This window comes from Erythrolamprus reginae, chromosome 3 (genome assembly GCF_031021105.1).
Source record: "Erythrolamprus reginae isolate rEryReg1 chromosome 3, rEryReg1.hap1, whole genome shotgun sequence".
Lineage (NCBI taxonomy): Eukaryota > Metazoa > Chordata > Lepidosauria > Squamata > Dipsadidae > Erythrolamprus > Erythrolamprus reginae.
The window spans coordinates 174,927,484-174,946,900 of record NC_091952.1 but is presented as its reverse complement, the minus strand read 5'-3'; the positions used below and the strand labels follow the sequence as shown (position 1 = coordinate 174,946,900).

Below are 19,417 nucleotides of genomic sequence, written 5' to 3'. Positions count from 1 at the left end.
CAAGGCAGCGCGTGAGCTAGAATGAACAGACTTCACCACTGCCATAGAGGGGAGGCAGCGTCTGCCTATCAAGGGATAAATTTCAGCACATCACTTAAAATTATTTAAGATAAGTTTAATCAGCATTTGATATGAATTCTTTGGTCGGTATGAAAGTGCTCTTACCAAAGTGTTCCACCTAGTGGAAGATATTTGAGATTGGAACATTTAAAAAGAACGGGATAAATTTTTGTTTTACTTCTGAGATAAATTAGAAATGACTGTAGATGAAGGAGGTGCATACGTCAACATTTTAGGCTTACTATTCATTTGAGGTGAGTATAAACTATAGTTCAAATAGATGAAAATTCAGGCAGTGTTTTGCCAGTGTTGCGACGCCACGGACAGCTCACAAAATTACATCTCATACCAGAACTAAACACATAAGTCTCTTTAGATAAAAAACCTATTCCCACTTCCTCCACCAAACATTCTTTATCACCATCCTCAATTAGGGAGGATCAAATGATTTTGGCTGCTGCTATTGTTAGATAATTGGGAATTAGGTATACAATCTGCTGCAAATCACCCTGAGATCTAATAGTAGATCCTGGATTAATTTCTGCCTGCCGTCGGTATGCCGTGCTTCTTAGTTTACAAATAAAGTTATGAGCCAACAAAAGGGAATCAATACAGCGTGAAGTAAATAAATTGAGAAATACATGAACTAAAGATCTGTTCTCACCCCCTTCTTCCGTTTCCCAACACTGCAGCTCAGAGTTTACTTCTTTCTTCTTAATTATTTACTTAGCTATTATCTTATGGCTTCTGAAAATGTTTGTTTGCATTATTTGCACATTCTAAATAGTGCACTCAGGAGCATGTGTCATTAGATCTTCACATTCTTGAGTCAGATTTAATAAGCTGGTGACCTTTCAGGTCCTTCTCGCTGCTGTTTTCTCCCTGTTTGGTGACAGAATGAAAAGGAGTCCTTTAGGAACAAAGTGCCACGGCTCATAACTTAAGCCTTTGAAAGCTGGCATGTATGCCTTATGCAAATCATAAAACGCGCAGGCATTTCAGCTAAGGCCTGTACGTTGTGCTTGAGAATCTCTACTCGGTTCAAAACTTGGCCTTTAAAATTTTGAATAACGAATTGCTCTTTCCACCCCACCCAAGAACTATCTGTACGGAAGAACGGGGTTTAAACTTGGCTTCCCAGCCTGACGGAATTTCTACCATGCCATCTATTCTTTTTACTAATAGCACTATTTCATGTGACCCTCTGTGCTTACTGAAGGGAGGACAACACAATGGCTTGCCCTTATTTATAAGGTCTCTATGAAAGATCAGGGCGGGGTTTTGCTCAAGTCATCTGTAAAAAAAGAAAAGAAAAAAAGATAAACGGGCTATAGTGCACATGATTATGAAGCGAGGAGTATTAGGGAGTCTAGCTGCAGATTTATGAGGTCAGCAGTCCATGGCAACCTGCAAAATGCTTAGAACATACAAAAGATAATTGGATTAGGAAGATACCTTAAAGACTGGTGGCTGCATATATAAACCCTCAACTTCCCCTTAGATTTGGTGCATAATGCTTAATCATGCCATACTACTACGCTGTAGGTTACAGGTTACAGGAAATGGTTTACCCAAGTTGTCATTTTCCATATACAAATTTGGTACAATATATATGTTTTGGTTCCACTAACCCAAGTAATCGTGGACTTGGAATTTTCCCCATGAAATGATAAGTAAAATCTGGGAGTGATTGGGCAGAGGGCAAATGTGCTACATTTCTGTTTGGTCTTACGTTATTACTTTGTTGTCTGGGGCCAAGAATCGATTTCTTGACTGTGTCTTTTTAACAAGAACCTCCAAAACTATGAACTTGAATCAGTAGTGCAAAGCAGGGAGATGGCTTTGAGACCCCTTAAACAATAATATTTCGTATTTGATTAGCCAAAACTTTATTTGTTTCAGCATTCTAATTTAGGTAGTGCTCTTAATTATACATAGTTGTACATTACTGAAAATCACTCCCACCTGCTAGTTAGGTCTCCATCTATTTTCTGTCTACCAGTCTGGCTGAAACTCTGTAAAATCAAAACATCTGTAATCTCAAAGCATGAAGAAGGGATTAAAGGAAGCCAAGGAAAATGCTATTTAAAAATTGAGAAATAGTAGAATCCATATCTGAAATGATATATTAAAATCACACTTTAATGGGGAGGAGAAATGGGAATAAGGGCTTCAACAACCAAATCTGGTTTTTAAATTCTCATTTATAAGGCTATTCAAGGTTTTTTTTAAATTGCATTGGTCTGCGAGATATATATAAAGTTTTCGTTTTAAGGAAGAAAAAATAGGTGTCAAGCACTCTTTCTATTGAAAAGATACGAAAGATTCAGTTAATCAACACTGGCTGGTTTTATAAATTGAAAAGCTTTTTGAGGACATAACTTATGTCCTTTATTTTGCAAGATGGATTCTTGGCTGTGGATACCATTTATTGAAGTGTAATATTTTCAGCAGTGCAGTGCCATATAGAGAGAGCCATTTTGGTGTAGTGGCTAAGGCAGCAGTTTTGAAACCAAGCGACTAAGTTCTAGTCCTGCCTTAGATGTGAGAGCCATTGAGTTGACTTGAAGCCACGCACTCTTTCAACCCCAACTACCTTACAGATTTATGTAGAGATTTGGAAGAGGAAAGAGTATTGTGTATGTTTGCTTCCTTGGGTTACTTATAAAGTCATAAAAGGGGGATAGAACTCCATCCATATGTATATACATATTTTAACTCCTAAGGAACAGTGCAAATGTTACTTTTCAGTCTGGGGAAAAAATCTATATTGATCCTGCTGAACTTGCCAAAGAGCATTTGCACAATTATGGAGTTTCTTCTGCAGATAGTCCTTAAGGGTAAGGACATTTGGGGATGCTGGAAATGGATTTTGAGCACCCTATTCAAGGAGTTTAAGCACTCTTATCCCTACCCCATTCCCATTGCAAAAACAAACTATGCTTAAATGCCTCTGCCAACAGGTTACTTGAATAAAGGTTTCAAACACAGGCTCTTTCCTCCATCAATCAACTATGGTTTTATTGCTGACACGTGAATTTTCAGATCACGTATTCTGTTGTAGAATTTTATCTGTAGCCAATGATACTGTTTTATTTCCGTAGCCTAGTTTCCCTCCCTCTTTGTTTGCAAATTTGAAATGCCTGCATTTTATTTTTTAAAATGTGTTTAAAACTGTGTGTATAGCCTCTTGATTTTTGGCTTGTCTTTGTCTGGTCTTTCAAGGTTATTCTGTTGTCATTCACAAATGCAGACTCAATGAATCAGCACAAAAGGGATCTAAAACATTATTTTATCAACATTCCGACATCCCTTTAATTTCTAAGCCGCTATTGAGCTTTCAAAAAAACTCAAGGGTTTAGACTTTTTATCTAGAGACTGTTCGTTCTTGTAAAGTATAGAAGGCATTCTAAAAAAAACATAATGGCTATCAACACCAAATCTAATCAGGATTACATAGCCTATTATGCTGCAACAACAGTTTGTTTGGGGTGGGGTGGGGAGGTGAGAATTGGTGAAGAAAAAAAATCCACAGCTAGCTAGAACTTTATTAGAAGCAACCAGAAAGTTACAAAATGGTGTACGCATTTTGTACATCAAAGTAGGTCTTCTTTTGTTCCATTCATCATTCCTCTAATCTAGTCTTTATATTCATCCTGATGAAGTGTGTTGGAGATAAAAAGGAAATGGTTTAATTGGCTAGCTTTGTGTCCCATCGTTCCTTCACTAAGTCAGGGGGACACAGATAGCATTTTCCCCTTCAGTTTTTTCCAACAACCCAGTGAAGTAGGTCTATATGAGAGAGAGTGGCTAGCCATAGATCACCTTGTGCATTTGCAAGGCTGAAGGTGGACTTCAGCCTGCTTTTTCCCAACCCTGGTCTAACTACTTAAACCATTATACCTGTTGTGGTTGGCTTCAGGCCAGCTCCTATGGCTGCTGATTTTGACTCAGAGGAGGAAGACCCGTTTGGCTGGAGGAGGAATCAGACAGTGAACCAGAAGGAGAAAGGAATGAGGAAGGGGTTGGAGAGGGAGAGAGGGTAATGGAGCCAGTCAGATCTCCAGCTAGAGTTTCATCTGAATCAAAGGGGGAGGACATAATGAACAATCCTATTCTCAATGTTAGGGTAAGAAGAACGATGGGACGTCAAGAGCAGCTGCGCAAACGCAGAAACAGATTCTAGGTCACAGGTGTTAACAATTTATGATGCTGCTGCAGCCTTGAGAAAGGGGAGGTTTGCAGATGACAGTGTGGGAGTCTATCGTTCAGTTTTTGGAGAGACACTTTGATGAATCGTGGCTTCGTGTTTGCTTTGGAAATCTTTGGACATTCTGATATTCAAGTCGTGAGTTATTTGCTGACTTGAGTAATTGACCTGTTGGACTCATAAACTAACATTCTTGCCTTTCATAAGCTTCTTAAAACCCACCTCTGTCGTCAGGCATGGGGGGAACTGAGATATTCTTTCCCCCTAGGCTTCTACAATTTATGTATGGTATGTTTGTATGTATGATTGGTTTTAAAATAAGGGTTTTTAGCTGCTTTAGTATTGGATTGTTGCATGTTGTTTTTACCACTGTTGTTAGCCGCCCCGAGTCTACAGAGAGGGGCGGCATACAAATCAAATCAAATCAAATCAAATCAAATCAAATCAAATCAAATCAAATAAATAAATAAATAAATAAATAAATAAATAAATAAATAAATAAATAAATAAATAAATAAATTGTTCTGAAACACCAAGGCTTCCAGGCTTCTGAATATAAAGAAAACCTCTCTGCTTTCTTTTTACAAGCCTGCGAGTGTGTGTGTGTGTGTGTGTGTTTGATTAATTACTTCGTTTCTGGTTGGCCAGGCAGAACAATACCAGTCATGGCTAACTTTTTTTGACTCCGATGCCGAAAAGGTGCAAGCGTACATGCCTATTGCGTGTGCGTTCCCACACCCATAATGCAATGCACTCCTCCCCACATACATGCACACAACCTCCAAGCTGCCCCCTGTGCATGCACACAACCCCCATGCTGTCCTCCCCACACACAGGTCTCACTGAAGTCTTCGGACCTCTGGTAGGCCCATTGCACCATTTTTTGGTTTCAGGAAAACGGACAACTGGAAGTCCAATGAAAGCCACACATGCTAGAGCTGACAAAGGGCAACGCCTCGCATGCCCTCGGATGTGGCTCAGTGTGCCACCTGTGGCACGCGTGCCATAGTTTTGCCATCACTGCACTACACCATACAGGTAGTCCTCGACTTACAACCACAATGGAACCCAACGTTTCTGTGCTAAGCGAGGCATTTAAATGAGTTTCGCCCCATTTTATGGCTTTCTTGCCATAGTCGTTAAGTGAATCCCTGCCATTGTTAAGTCAGTAACATGGTTATAACCGTCATAAATACCAGTCATATGCAAAGCATCTGAAATTTTATTCATGTGACCACATGTGATGCTGCAACAGTCAGAAGTGTGAAAAGCAGCCGTGAACCTACCTTTTTTCAGTGCTGGGGTAACTTTGAATGGTCACTAAACAAACTGTTTTAGGTCGAGGACTAACTACCATAGTGACTCTCCACTTTGACTAAGCTTCTTTGTCCCTCCTCTTCCTTCCCCCAAAAGTGAAATATTTAAAAGGATGGCTTTGTTTAGACGAACTAAATATATAATCCCTGAGATTATGGAAGAGATATAATGATGTTGCTATGTTGTCTCTCTTTGGGAGGACCAGAAGGGATATAGGATTAGCTTGTAAGGATAGGGAAGGAGCACCAGTTCTAAAAATAGTCTCCCTGATGGAGTTCAGAGGACAGAGGAATGCTAAAAGGATGCCTGCATCATGGTTTCCATGGACTGAAATTTGATTCAGAAGCTTCTAGTGAAAGTCACTGATTAATTGAAGGACCTTCAGTCAAATGTTGGTGAATATGCCCAGAAATAGTCCAGCTGTTCAATCAAAACTTTGCAGAATAGTGTTTGTTGCGCATGCTTCCTTCCATTAGATTAAGGAAAATAGTTCGTGAATAGGACAAAAAGTTTGTCAAAATGCCGGTAACTTTGCTAATGGTGTATTCAGATATCCAGTTTTTTCTCTCCTTGGTATCCACAGATAAATCAACAAAAGTTTAACTATTTGCTACGATTTCTTGGAGCCTGATCCCATTAATTAAATAGCTTGGGCCATTGTTTTTGCATTTCTATCATGTCGCTGAAGAAACACAACTTGGATTTACTTAATCTTTCCAGAATGTCATCGCATATGAAGTATGGCACAATTATATGCCTCAAAAGTTGTGAATGCTCCAAAACTAGAGGTTTTTAAGAAGATGTTGGGTCATCATCTGTCTGAAGTAGTGTAGGATTTCCTGCTTGAGCAGGGGGTTGGATTAGAAGACCTCTAAGGTCCCTTCCAACTTTGTTGTTGTTATTATTGTTATTGAATTAATGAAATTTCTGCACAGGACTCAGACATTCATACACCAGATTACTGTCTGTGCATTTTTTAAAAATTAAGCTTAGATATTTGGCATCACACAATTGTCCAAAACAGTACTGAATATGGAATCTAAGAATATTGTTTTTATATATTGCTGAATGTCCTACATTTATTTATTTATTTATTTATTTATTTATTTATTTATCAGATTTGTATGCTGTCCCTCTCCGCAGACTTGGGGCGGCTAACAGCAATAATAATACAATGTAAACAAATCTAATATTTAAGTTAATTTAAAAAACCCAATTTAGAAACCAATCATACATACTGACATACCATGCATAAATTTTATAAGCCTAGGGGGAGGGAAAGTCTCAATTCCCACATGCCTGACGACAGAGGTGGGCTTTAAGGAGCTTACGAAAGGCAAGGAGGATGGGGGCAACTCTGATATCTGGGGGGAGTTGGTTCCAAAGGGTCGGGGCCGCCACAGAGAAGGCTCTTCCCCTGGGTCCCGCCAAATGACACTGTTTAGTTGACGGGACCTGGAGAAGGCCAACTCTGTGGGACCTAACTGGTCGCTGGGATTCGTGCGGCAGAAGGCGGTCCTGGAGATATTCTGGTCCGGTGCCATGAAGGGCTTTATAGGTCATAACCAACACTTTGAATGCAATACACACAAGTCTAGAGAACAGATAAACAGAGTTTGACGATGGCATCACAGAAAATTGATGTTGCCGGGGATCCTTTGCGTGTTGAAGAAGTCAATATTTCTCTGTTCTCTCTTGCAGATAGTCAGTCTGATCAAGAAAATACAAGTGCAGGAAGTGAAGCACTCGACTTGACCTCTGGGGAGAAAGGTCGCCTAGAGGAAGCAGCCGAGTTTCTCGAAGAACCTGAGCACAGTTCCAAAGAAGAGGAGAAGATGGACTTATCCCAAGACGAGGAGGCTGCACAAGGGAAATTAAGCGAAGGGGAAGACGAGCCAGAAGAAGATTCAATCAGCAACAGGAGCCTGGACCTCAATTTTGCTAGCAAGTTCATGGAATTCAAGCTGGCTGAGAATGATCAAAACCCAGGCAACGGGGCTCAGTCTGAAAATAAACACACCTGTGATACATGTGGAAAATCCTTCAAATTTGCTGGTACTCTTAGCCGGCACAAAAAAGCCCATGCGCACGACGACAGGAAAGGTGAAAAGAGCAGTGAAGATGAAAGCAAACACGTTCCAAGTGGAGACCAAGCGAACGTTGCTGCCATGCAAGAGGACCCACCCCTTGAACAGGAAGAGCCTGGGAAGGACATTAAAGGGGTTGAGTCTCCCACAGATGGCGAGGCAACAGGGAGGGAAAACGAGGAGAGCGAAAGCATCTCTGAAGGAGAGAGCCCAGAAAGGAAATCTTCTGAAAAGAGCGATGAAGATCGGAAGCCAAAGTCTGGTGCGGGCACTAAGAGTGAATCCAAAGCAGACAAAAGGAAGAAGATCTGTACAGTGTGTAACAAGAGATTTTGGTCTCTACAAGATCTGACTCGGCATATGAGATCTCACACAGGTACATGGGGGCCACTGGGGATTATTTGCAGTCATATAGTTACTCCGTGGGTAGAATATATTCAGAGGTTCCAGAAAGAATCCTCATTCTAAGATTTATCTATCTATCTATCTATCTATCTATCTATCTATCTATCTATCTATCTATCTATCTATCTATTTATTGGATTTGTATGCCGCCCCTCTCCGTAGACTTGGGGCGGCTAACAACAGTAATAAAAAACAGCATGTAAATCCAATACTAAAACAACTAAAAAACCCTTATTGTAAAACCAAACATCCATACATACAAACATACCATGCATGAATTGTAAAGGCCTAGGGGGAAAGAATATCTCAGTTCCCCCATGCCTGACGACAGAGGTGGGTTTTAAGGAGCTTATGAAAGGCGAGGAGGGTGGGGGCAATTCTAATCTCCGGGGGGAGTTGGTTCCAGAGGGTCGGGGCCGCCACAGAGAAGGCTCTTCCCCTGGGTCCCGCCAAGCGGCATTGTTTAGTTGACGGGACCCGAAGAAGACCCACTCTGTGGGACCTAACCGTTCGCTGGGATTCGTGCGGCAGAAGGTGGTCCCTGAGATAATCTGGTCCGGTGCCATGAAGGGCTTTATAGGTCATAACCAACACTTTGAATTGTGACCAGAAACTGATCGGCAACCAATGCAGACTGCGGAGTGTTGGAGTAATATGGGCATACTTAGAGAAGCCCATAACTGCTCTCACAGCTGCATTCTGCACGATCTGAAGTTTCCGAACACTTTTCAAAGGTAGCCCCATGTAGAGAGCGTTACAGTAGTCGAGCCTCGAGGTGATGAGGGCATGAGTGTTTAGTGTTTAGATGTTTAGTTAAACTGAGAAAGCCCACTTTTTTAAAAAACTGGCTATTCAGAGACTGCTGAACTACAATCGGTGAGGCTGTGAGATTCTGCATGAGTCAAAACTTGTTATTCTAAACTTGTTATGTTTGATTTGCCTTGTGCAGTGAGGAATATGTAGAACCAACTTCAGATTTCTGGTCCTCTGCAGTTTGAAATAGCAATAGCATTTAGACTTATATACCGCTTCATAGTGCTTTTACAGCCCTCTCTAAGCGGTTTACAGAATCAGCATATTGCCCCCAACAATCTGGGTCCTCATTTTATCCACCTTGGAAGGATGGAAGGATGAGTCAACCTTGAGCCGGTGGTGAGATTTGAACTGCTGAACTACAGCTAGCAGTTAGCTGAAGTAGCCTGCAGTGCTGCACTCTCACCACTGTGCCCTCCCCCGGCTTATCTTGCTATTTGGAGCATCATAAATAAGGAAGGTAGAAACTGTCCAAAACACTTATTTTAGCATGAAATCATGTTGAGCAAACTTAGGCTAGGATCCTGCATAAATTCTTAGTACCTTGAACAGTAGGACATATAAGTTAGATGCATATTCTACTATAGGTAGTTTGCCTCAGCCTTTACTTTGTAGCCTGTTTGATTTCCCCAAAATTCAATTACAGTGGTACATCTACCTAAGAACGCCTCTACTTACGGACTTTTCTAGATAAGAACCGGGTGTTCAAGATTTTTTTTGCCTCTTTTCAAGAACCATTTTCCATTTACAAACCTGAGCCTCCGAAACTGTAACTGGAAAAGGCAGGGAGAAGCCTCCATGGGGCCTCTCTAGGAATTTCCTGGGAGGAAACAGGGCTGGAAAAGGCGGGGAGAAGCCTCCATGGGGCCTCTCTAGGAATCTCCTGGGAAGAAACAGGGCTGGAAAAGGCGGGGAGAAGCCTCCATGGGGCCTCTCTAGGAATCTCCTGGGAGGAAACGGCTGGAAAAGGTGGGGAGAAGCCTCCGTGGTGCCTCTCTAGGAATCTCCTGGGAGGAAACAGGGCCTCCACCCTCCCTGTGGTTTCCCCAATCGCACGCCTTATTTGCTTTTACATTGATTCCTATGGGAAAAATTGCTTCTTACAAACTTTTCTACTTAAGAACCTGGTCACGGAACGAATTAAGTTCGTAAGTAGAGATACCACTGCATTTATTATTAGCAAGTTGTGTCTGTATTTCAAGAGATTTGCGCTTTTGTACAAAAAACACTCGGTGTGAGATTCCATGTCAAATAATGGAAGCTCAAATGGAATTGAAGGCCACAAAATATGGGAGAGAAAAGCTTCCTGGCCTGCCAAAATCTCAAATACAGGTAGTTTTCATCTTACAACCACAATGGAGCCCCAAATTTATGTTGCTAAGTGAAACAATTGCTAAAGTTGAGTTTTGCCCCATTTTACGACCTTTCTTGCCACAGTGGTTAAGTGAATTACTGCAGTTGTTAAGTTAGTAACCCGTTGCTTACGTGAATCTGGTTTCCCCATTGACGTTACTTGTCAGGAGGTCACAAAAACCGATCACATAACTCCAGGACATTGCAACCGTCATAAGTACAAACTCAGTGGCAAAGTATCAGAATTTTGATCATGTGACCATGGGGATGCTGCAACGGTCATAAATGTGAAAAACGGTCAAAAGTCACTTTTTTCAATACCGTTGTAACTTGGAACGGTCACTAAATAAACTGTTGTAATTCGAGAGCTGCCCGTATTTACATTCTCTCAGTTAATTAAATATTACTACCCATATCACACCAACACTCCGCAATCTGCATTGGTTACCGATCAGTTTCCAGTCACAATTCAAAATGTTGGTTATGACCTATAAAGCCCTTCATGGCACCGGGCCAGATTATCTCAGGGACCGCCTTCTGCCGCACAAATCCCAGCAACCAGTTAGGTCCCACAGAGTCGGCCTTCTCCGGGTCCCGTCAACTAAACAATGTCGGTTGGCGGGGCCCAGGGGAAGAGCCTTCTCTCTGGCGGCCCCAAACCTCTGGAACCAACTCCCCCCAGAGATTAGAATAGCCCCCACCCTCCTTGCCTTTCGTAAGCTCCTCAAAATCCACCTCTGCCATTAGGCATGGGGGAACTAAGATATTATTTTCCCCCTAGGCTTCTACAATTTATGCATGGTATGTTTGTAGGTATGATTGGTTTTATAACAAGGGTTTTTAGCTGTTGTAGTATTGGATTTTTTTACATTCTGTTTTTTGTCACTGTTGTTAGCCGCCCCGAGTCCACGGAGAGGAGCGGCATACAAATCCAATCAATCAATCAATCAATCAATCAATCAATAAAATAAATAAATAATAATAAATAAATAAATAAATAAATAATAAATAAATAAATAAATAAATAACAGCCCATCTACCTAATTTGCCACACTTATTCAAGGTAACAGAAAAGGAATAGAGTTGAGAGACAACATTGCCACCTTTGTTTTGCTTCAAGTGTCTTCAGATTTCTCATGATGCCTTCAATTGTTGGGTTGAACTCTTGCATGAGTGGTCATGCCCAATCTTGGCTCTTTGCTGAAGGCAGCAGGAAACCAAGATAAGCCACCCTTGTAGGTGCTGTAGCTTAGATGCCTGGAAATGTGTCATTCGCAATCTTGGCAGAGAGGGGCCTTGTTTAAAGCTCTGTTAGGTAAAATTAAGCTCATGAGCCATGCTGGGTTTTGCCTTCTCTGTTTTAAGGAAGACAGAATAGCTGGTTCTCTAATCTTCTCAACTACCAGTGATCCAGGCTAGACGTGGAGGTGACGATTGGTCCAAGAGATAGTGATTATCCCAGGTCACTTACTAAATTCCCTACGTCTGGCAGTCATTCGGTGAGAGTTCCCCAGTTTAGCAATCTAATCACATTGACTCTGAATTAAGCAAGAGCTCTTGCAATAGATAGATGTGGGTTTTTTGAAATCCGAGAGCCTGCATTTTGGTCTCTTTTTATATCCATTCCACTGGGAATTAAACTTAACAAAAAGAAGTTACTTTTCTGCAGATATGTCCTCAGTCGAGTGTTGCAATGATTTGGCACGTTGCTTAAAAAGGAAGGATAAGCTGTATGAGTTATGGTAGTTGCCCATCTTTAAAGCTAAAAAAGATTCTGTAAAAAAAATTAAAGACAAATCTAGTGAAATTCAGGTAGCTATGGTAAGGCATTTTTCTTTGCCGCCTCAAGAGACTCTTTAAAAAGTAAAAATATGAAACTTAAGATGAATCTAGGGAATGAAAACTAGTCGTAAGGACTCATGAAGTGGTACTTCCTTTGCGATCTACCATTGAAGACCAAATACTTTACTCCTTTTACAAAGTGGAGCGCTTCATTCTTACTTCCTTTTAAAATAGCATTAGGCAATAGCACTTAGACTTTATTTGTTTGTTTGTTTGTTTATCTATATATCTATCAATCTGGGGACACAATCTGAAGTTAGTTGGGGGAAAGATCAAAAGCAACATGAGAAAATATTATTTTACTGAAAGAGTAGTTGATCCTTGGAACAAACGTCCAGCAGACGTGGTTGGTAAATCCACAGTAACTGAATTTAAACATGCCTGGGATAAACATATATCCATTGTAAGATAAAATACAGGAAATACTATAAGGGCAGACTAGATGGACCATGAGGTCTTTTTCTGCTGTCAGTCTTCTACCTACCTACCTACTTACCTACCTACATCTATCTATCTATCTATCTATCTATCTATCTATCTATCTATCCATCCATCCATCCATCCATCCATCCATCCATCCATCCATCCATCCATCCATCCATCCATCCATCCATCCATCCATCCATCTATCTATCTATCTATCTATCTATCTATCTATCTATCTATCTATCTACAGTGTCTGTCTGTCTGTCTATCTATCTATCTATCTATCTATCTATCTACAGTGTCTGTCTGTCTATCAATCTATCTATCTATCTATCTATCTATCTATCTATCTATCTTATCTATCTATCTATCTATCTATCCGATTTCTATGCCGCCCATTCCCGAAGGACTCAGGGCGGCTTACAACAATAATAAAAATACAATATAAATAGATACAAGGGAATAAAAAAGAAGTCGAACATTATCTAAAACTAAAACATTATCTAAAACTAAACCCAATAAAAAGTTATTTTAAAAGGCAGTCACAATCATACACATGCACACAAAATTTTGGCCTAAAATTTTGCGCCCCTCAGGAATATATGTGCAAAGTTTCACTGAAATTGAAGGTAGTCGAGTGGAGACACCCGGTTCACTTGACAAAGAATGACCCAGTGTGGATTCATACGATATAATTGTCAGGTTAGAGCTAGTTGGGTGTAGTATGGCCGTTTAAATATTTCTCATGGAAAATTGATTAAAAGTCACGATATTGCCCCTGGTGTTCATGGTATAGACATTTCTACTTTGCCTCTTGTCAGTCTTGGTAATTCTGTACGCATTAGAAACTGGTTACTGGTCATCCCAAGCAAGCAAGAAGACCCTCTCAGGTGTAAAGGAATGTCTGACCTTTGATCTTTGTTTCTCTTTTTTTCCCTCGATCCCAGGGGAGCGGCCATACAAATGTCAAACCTGCGAACGGACCTTTACTTTGAAGCACAGCCTGGTTCGTCATCAGCGCATCCATCAGAAGGTAAAAAGTGCCAAGAATCATGAGAAGGACAGCGATAGGGAGGACACCCGTTCACGAGGAGAAGACGACAGTGAGAACGAGTCTCTCCCCAGCAGCACAAACCCCATCTCGGAAAACGAGGGCGATGCCCTGGCGGGGCCTGGAAGCCATTCTCCAGTGACCAGGAGCCGCAGGGAAATCATGGCCAACGCCACCAAGGATTACTCTTGTAAGGAAGAGAAGCCAGCTGCGAAACCTTCAGGTTTAGGCCTTGCCGAGCCAAGCAAGAACGCGCTGAGATCGACGGCGAAGGAGCAGGAGTCTCGAGGAAAGGCCGAGCGGGAGAGCTCCTCTGATTTCATTCAGAACTTGCTGGAGATCCAGAAGAAGAAGTCCTCCATGAGTCATATCCTTGCCTCTGCAGAGAATGGGCCTCAGCTCTTGGAAGTTGAATGACAGCTATGGCTTCAGCGGCACCCCAGCAACCTGATCCAGGACACAGGATTAAAGTTGATACAGAACAAGCTTTCCTTTGCCCCTGTGTCAACCTGCTGTGGTGACCCAGGAGCGGGCGTTGGGTGGATGGGATCGGGAGAGGATGCGTGGCAGCCTGGATTCAGTGCCATAAACCCTTCAGTATAAATAATGCAAAAGACTACAATTATATACTGGTCTGAGTGCCTTACTACTTTATTAGGTCTTTTGGTATCGTAGATATTTTTTAAAGCAAATTAGATGATTTTTTTTTAAAAAAACAAATATTTTAATTATTCGGAGAGGACCTTTTTCATTTAAGCATTAATGTTACTTTTTTTTCCTTTCTTTTTTTTAAAAAAATCGGGTGTGTGAGTTTTGTTCCTGTATATCTGTGATAGCCGCTTTTGTGTATTCTCTGAGCTGGAAACAAGGTGGGGGTCAGTGGTGCGAGGAAAGCCCTTAAGAAACTGCAGCCAATAACTGGAAGAAATTTTTTTAAATTCCCAGGCAGAAGACGTAGATATAAAAAGTTAACTTGTTTTCGGTTTGTCTTTTGAGACTCTTTTTTTTTTTTTAATCACATGTGGGAGAATTAAAGCAGTTCAGGATATTAATATAAATTAAGATTTTCAAGCTTGGTTCAAGCTAAAAGCAGGAAGCGACAATTACTGTTCTCTTCATTATCTCTTCTTCTCCTCCTCCTCCTCTTCGTCACATGATCAGTGATGGCATTCTGGCTACTGTCATTTTGTAGAAGGCCCTTTCTGACTATTTTGGACTTAAAGGCTATACAGAAAGGGTGCCATAGTGACATAAACAACACTGTTTATGTGTATATATGTATGTGTGTGTATACATAACATATATATGCATACAGTTTGTGTGTGTGTGTGTATATATAAATGTTTGATTTGTGTTTCAATATATTATTGTTTTAATATTTTATAAAAGTTGTTAGTTTGCTAATCTTCTGCATTCTGCAGAAACCAATGGACAATATTTGTCCACGGAGATCTACAACACAGCTTGGGTTGCCTGCTTAGATATTTCTGCCTCTAATCTTCTCACTGATGTTTCTTCTTTTGGGTTTGACGCTCTTTTAATATATATTCATAGAATCCTCTTAGCATCAAATGGAAAACAGTGAAAGGCCCCATTCACAATTCAATCCAGGTGGACACAGCATAAATTTACATGGAGGGAATAGAAAGAGTGAATACTAAACGCAGCGGTCTTTCGACAATTCCTCTGTGTTCATATTAATTATACTTAGGTAAGAAGTGTATTTCTGATGAATGAATTCAGGTAAATAAGAGTCCTTGCGGGAATTAAAAGTCCATGCCACAGAGAGTTGTTCCTATGCCACACACACACACTTGAATGCATCTAGCGTATGTAAGTTGCTACTGTATGTGTCCACTTCTATTTCCTATCCAAACATACATATGCCTTCAAATTCTCATGAACGATTGTGTCAAATGAACCTCAGCAGATAAGGGGGTAAGTCAATAGAAGAGAGACAAGTCGAATTAATGGGAGGCTGGCATAAAGATAAATGAGTTGGAAAAAGACTATCCAGATTTCATGAAAAAGGCACTGCAAATGCCGTGGCATAGTTTGGAATTTGCAATAATTGCAGTTTATATATATAAAAGTGTGTGTGTGTGTGTGTGTGTGTGTGTGTGTGTGTGTGTGACTATGGTGATTTAGTCTTCCAGAAACAATAGATAAAAGTGAAAACTTTTGAAGCCTTAAGTGATTTTACTACCTTAATTGTGCTTTAAGATAGTCCACTACTGGCAATAAAATTTCCAGGTGGACAAAAATACTTACTCCCCAAGGTTTCTAGAGGTTTTCCAAATGTTTAATTCTGTTCTGAATTGGGACTGGACTATACATTCCTGTTGCTGGCAACAGGAGATAAGGCTAGTCCTCCAATATTAACACCGATCCATTCACCCAGTTAAGCTGGTGTGTTAGTTTGTAAGGTTTATTTTCTACTATTTTGATGAGTGGCCCATTTGTCATGAGAAGGGAAAAAAAACAAATTTCAGTGGGATTGCCCTCTCCATGCATGTATGATTTGTGTGTGTGTGTGTGTGTACGTGTGCAAATATGGCTGCATTGCTACATTCCTGTATTTCAGTTTTAAAGATATCAAATGCAGAATTGGATGTGAACAAGACAGCTGACAATTTCACTTGTAGCTCTGTTGCTACTAATGCATGATCCAGAGCAGTGATTTTCAACCTTTTTTGAGCCATGGCACATTTTTTACATTTACAAAATTCTGGGGCACATTGAGTGGGGGGGGGGGGGGTGGCGGCTAAAAAAGGTTTGGACAAAAAATGTTTCTCTTCCTCCCTTTCGCTCTATTTCTCTTTCTCTCCCTTCTTTTTTTTTTCTCTCTCCATCCCTCTTTCTTTCTCTCTTCCTTCCTTCCTCTCTTTTTTGCTCTCTTTCTCTCTCCCTCCCTCCCTCTATGTCTTTCTATCTCCCACCTTCCCTCCCTCCCTCTCTTTCTCTCTCTCTTTCTTTCTTTCTCTCTCTCTCTCTTGCTCTCTTTCTTTCTTTCTCTCTCTCTTTCTTTCTCTCTCTCTCTTGTTTTCTTTTTCTCTTTTGTTTTCTTTCTCTTTTGTTTTCTTTCTCTCTTGCTTTCTTTCTTTCTCTCTCTCTCTTGCTTTCTTTCTCCCTTGTTTTCTTTCTTTCTCTCTTGTTTTCTTTCTCTCTCTGAGCTTCGTGGCACACCTGACTATGTCTCACGGCACACTGGTTGAAAAACACTGATCCAGAGGATGCTATGGGGCTACTTGTGTGTCCAGTGGTGGGGGAAGAAAGCTTGTCTTTTGGGATGACTATCCTAATTCTGTACCTTCATCTTAAAGATGGAGGAAATTTACAATTATTTTCCAGTTCTACATGGTTGTGAAACCAGTTCTGAAAGCAATCTCTTTTCTCTTCAAGGAGCATTTGGCAAAAGACAATAAGTCTGTATGTGACTAATGCTCTTTTTATAAGAAACCCTGCATATGTGGATGTCGGCTGAAATTTGCCTGCGGTCCAAATATTCTGATTCGGACCGATTTCTTGGATTTTTTTTTTCTGCTGTTCTTTCACATTGAACCTCTTTTGCTCATATTATTATTATTTTCCTGCCCTCTAACTTAAAATTGTTAACCCAGGGTTAGCCCAGCATTCTTAATCAGTGGCTGTTATAACTTGGAACAAGTTAATTTTAACAAGTTCTGGAAAACCAAATTTGATTCACCTTGCCCTAAAGTGATAGTCTGTGCAAGTAGCACTGAAAGCAAATTAGAAACAAGTTGATTTTACATAGAAATAAAGTAATATATCCTGAATTCTCAGTCAAAATTGGGAGTGCTATACCGATCTATTTCATATTCCTTATTTTTTTTTTTTAAGAGATTCAACTCAGACTGCAGAGGAAGAACGAAAAGATTATTTTGGGGCGATAGTATTTTATACAGAATATGAAGCACAGATTTCATTGTTGTAGAGGGTGTATAAAACATTTTTGAAACCAATCCTCTGGATTATTAAAAATAAATATCAGTTGTTTCTTGGCTCAATGATGCTTTCCATCAAAGTCAGTTTCAGCATCCCTTAATATAAATTGCTATTATTATATTATTATTATAATTATTATTATAATTATTATAATTGTTATTTGGGAATATTTTGTTATTAATTTGAGGGGTATTTTTTTTTTGCGGCTCCCCACACTAAACCGCGCAATATTGTGGGGGGGAGAAGCCATTAGCTAAATCAGGAGTGTCAGACTGAATGGGTCATTTTGCAGACCTGTTTAATCTCTTGGCCTTTATTTGGGGGAGGGGTGCAAGTCTGACAGATCTGAACAAAACTTTATGCTGCAGGAATAATGTAGCAAATAATATCCCAGCACCCTGCCGGGACATCTGCTAGCAATAATCACTATTGATTTAAAGCTTTATTTAGTCTTTATGTATATCGTAGTATATTATAAAATCTTGCCACAATTTACTGGTGTTTTTATTAGTTGCATTTGATGGAAGAAAAAAAAATGTGTTCCCTTTTGTTGTTTCCTCTCCTCACATTCACAATCCCCTCCGTCCCCCATATTAAAACTGTGAACTTTATAATGTGTTTAAACTATGGGTGAATCTTAGGCTTAGTTTGCATGTTGAGCTAGTTCATTTCTCTGCATCTTCACGATTTTTTCTTCTCCCTCCCCCTTTCCCTCTCTCAGGGCTTTTTATTTTTATTTTTAATTAAATCTGAAAATCTCTTGTTGGAGCTAATGGTGAAAATTCAATCACTACAATAAGCACTTGACTGTGAAAGTATAAAAAGAACCAAGAGCTGATAGGGTGCAGCGATAACAGCACTACTGATGTAAGAGCTAGCTCTCTTTGATGGTTTAATTCCAGCTTTCCCTATGATTTTTAGTTGTTGCTGTTTTCTTTCTACAACCTGGTCCTCAATTTTCCCATCAATGCTAGAGTCGCTGTTGGAGTACCTCCAAGTCCCAGGATGAACCTGCGCGTTGCTGCCTGCTGTGTTGGTCGGATGGTTAAATTGTGAAATAATTGAGAGTAGAGCCGACACTGCCTTAAATCCTCTGGTTTCTCAAATCCATTAAGACGGCAAAGAGATCCAGGAAGGAAGTCAGGGCAATGAGCTTGCGTGAAGTGATAAATCCCTTACCTCTGTGTCCTTCAGCCCAAGGTGACACTATCATGGTTTTGGGGAGTCCGTTGTGGATTCTCCCTTCTGGCAATGCAAGTTTGGTTAGTATTGATGGGGTGGTCTTGGAGGGGGGGGAGTTATTCTCTCTTTTCGCCATTCTCTCTTCACTTAAGATGGATGTTTTAATTCTTAAAGTTTCAGCCCGTGCAAGGAGATAATTAGTGTGTACAATTTATATATAGAAATATAGATTATATATATATAAATATATTTTCAAAAGGGAACGTTTAAAAAAACTGCTGCTACAAGTTGTGTACAAGACTGATTTATGCCACATGAACAGAGAGAATCACACTATTTCTTTGGGTACTTCTTATTCTTCTCATTCAGTTGTATGTTACTTCCAGATTCAAAGTGATGAAAATAATGCTGTTCTGTATCAAACGATCTACGCAATAAAAGGTTATATTTAAAAAGAAAAGTGTAGCTTTTGGAAGTTGCGAAACAATTATCTTTTCGTGCATTTGGGGAGTCTAATATGGTTTGGTGTGTTTTCTGTTGGGAATATTTTTCAAAACAAAACAAAACAAAACACCAGAATAGCTCCAATGAACACATACTTGTTATATTTGCTTTTTTTCCCTAATGAGTTACAGTGGTACCTCTACTTACGAACTTAATTCATTCCATGACCAGGTTCTTAAGTAGAAAAGTTTGTAAGTAGCA

The 19,417-nt window shown here is 40.2% G+C and overlaps 1 protein-coding gene across 9 annotated transcripts in view; it reads left to right on the top strand.

The window, feature by feature from the left end:
* RREB1 (ras responsive element binding protein 1) overlaps window positions 1–19,172 on the top strand; it is a 238,983-nt gene extending 219,811 nt beyond the window's left edge. For all 9 annotated transcript variants that reach the window (XM_070747213.1, XM_070747211.1, XM_070747209.1 and 6 more), the window contains 2 exons: window positions 7,289–8,050; window positions 13,461–19,172. In XM_070747213.1, the coding sequence (XP_070603314.1) occupies window positions 7,289–8,050; window positions 13,461–13,981 (1,283 nt within the window). In that variant the 3' untranslated portion in view covers window positions 13,982–19,172. The remainder of the gene's footprint in view (window positions 1–7,288; window positions 8,051–13,460) is intronic.
* Window positions 19,173–19,417: the final 245 nt, after the last annotated feature.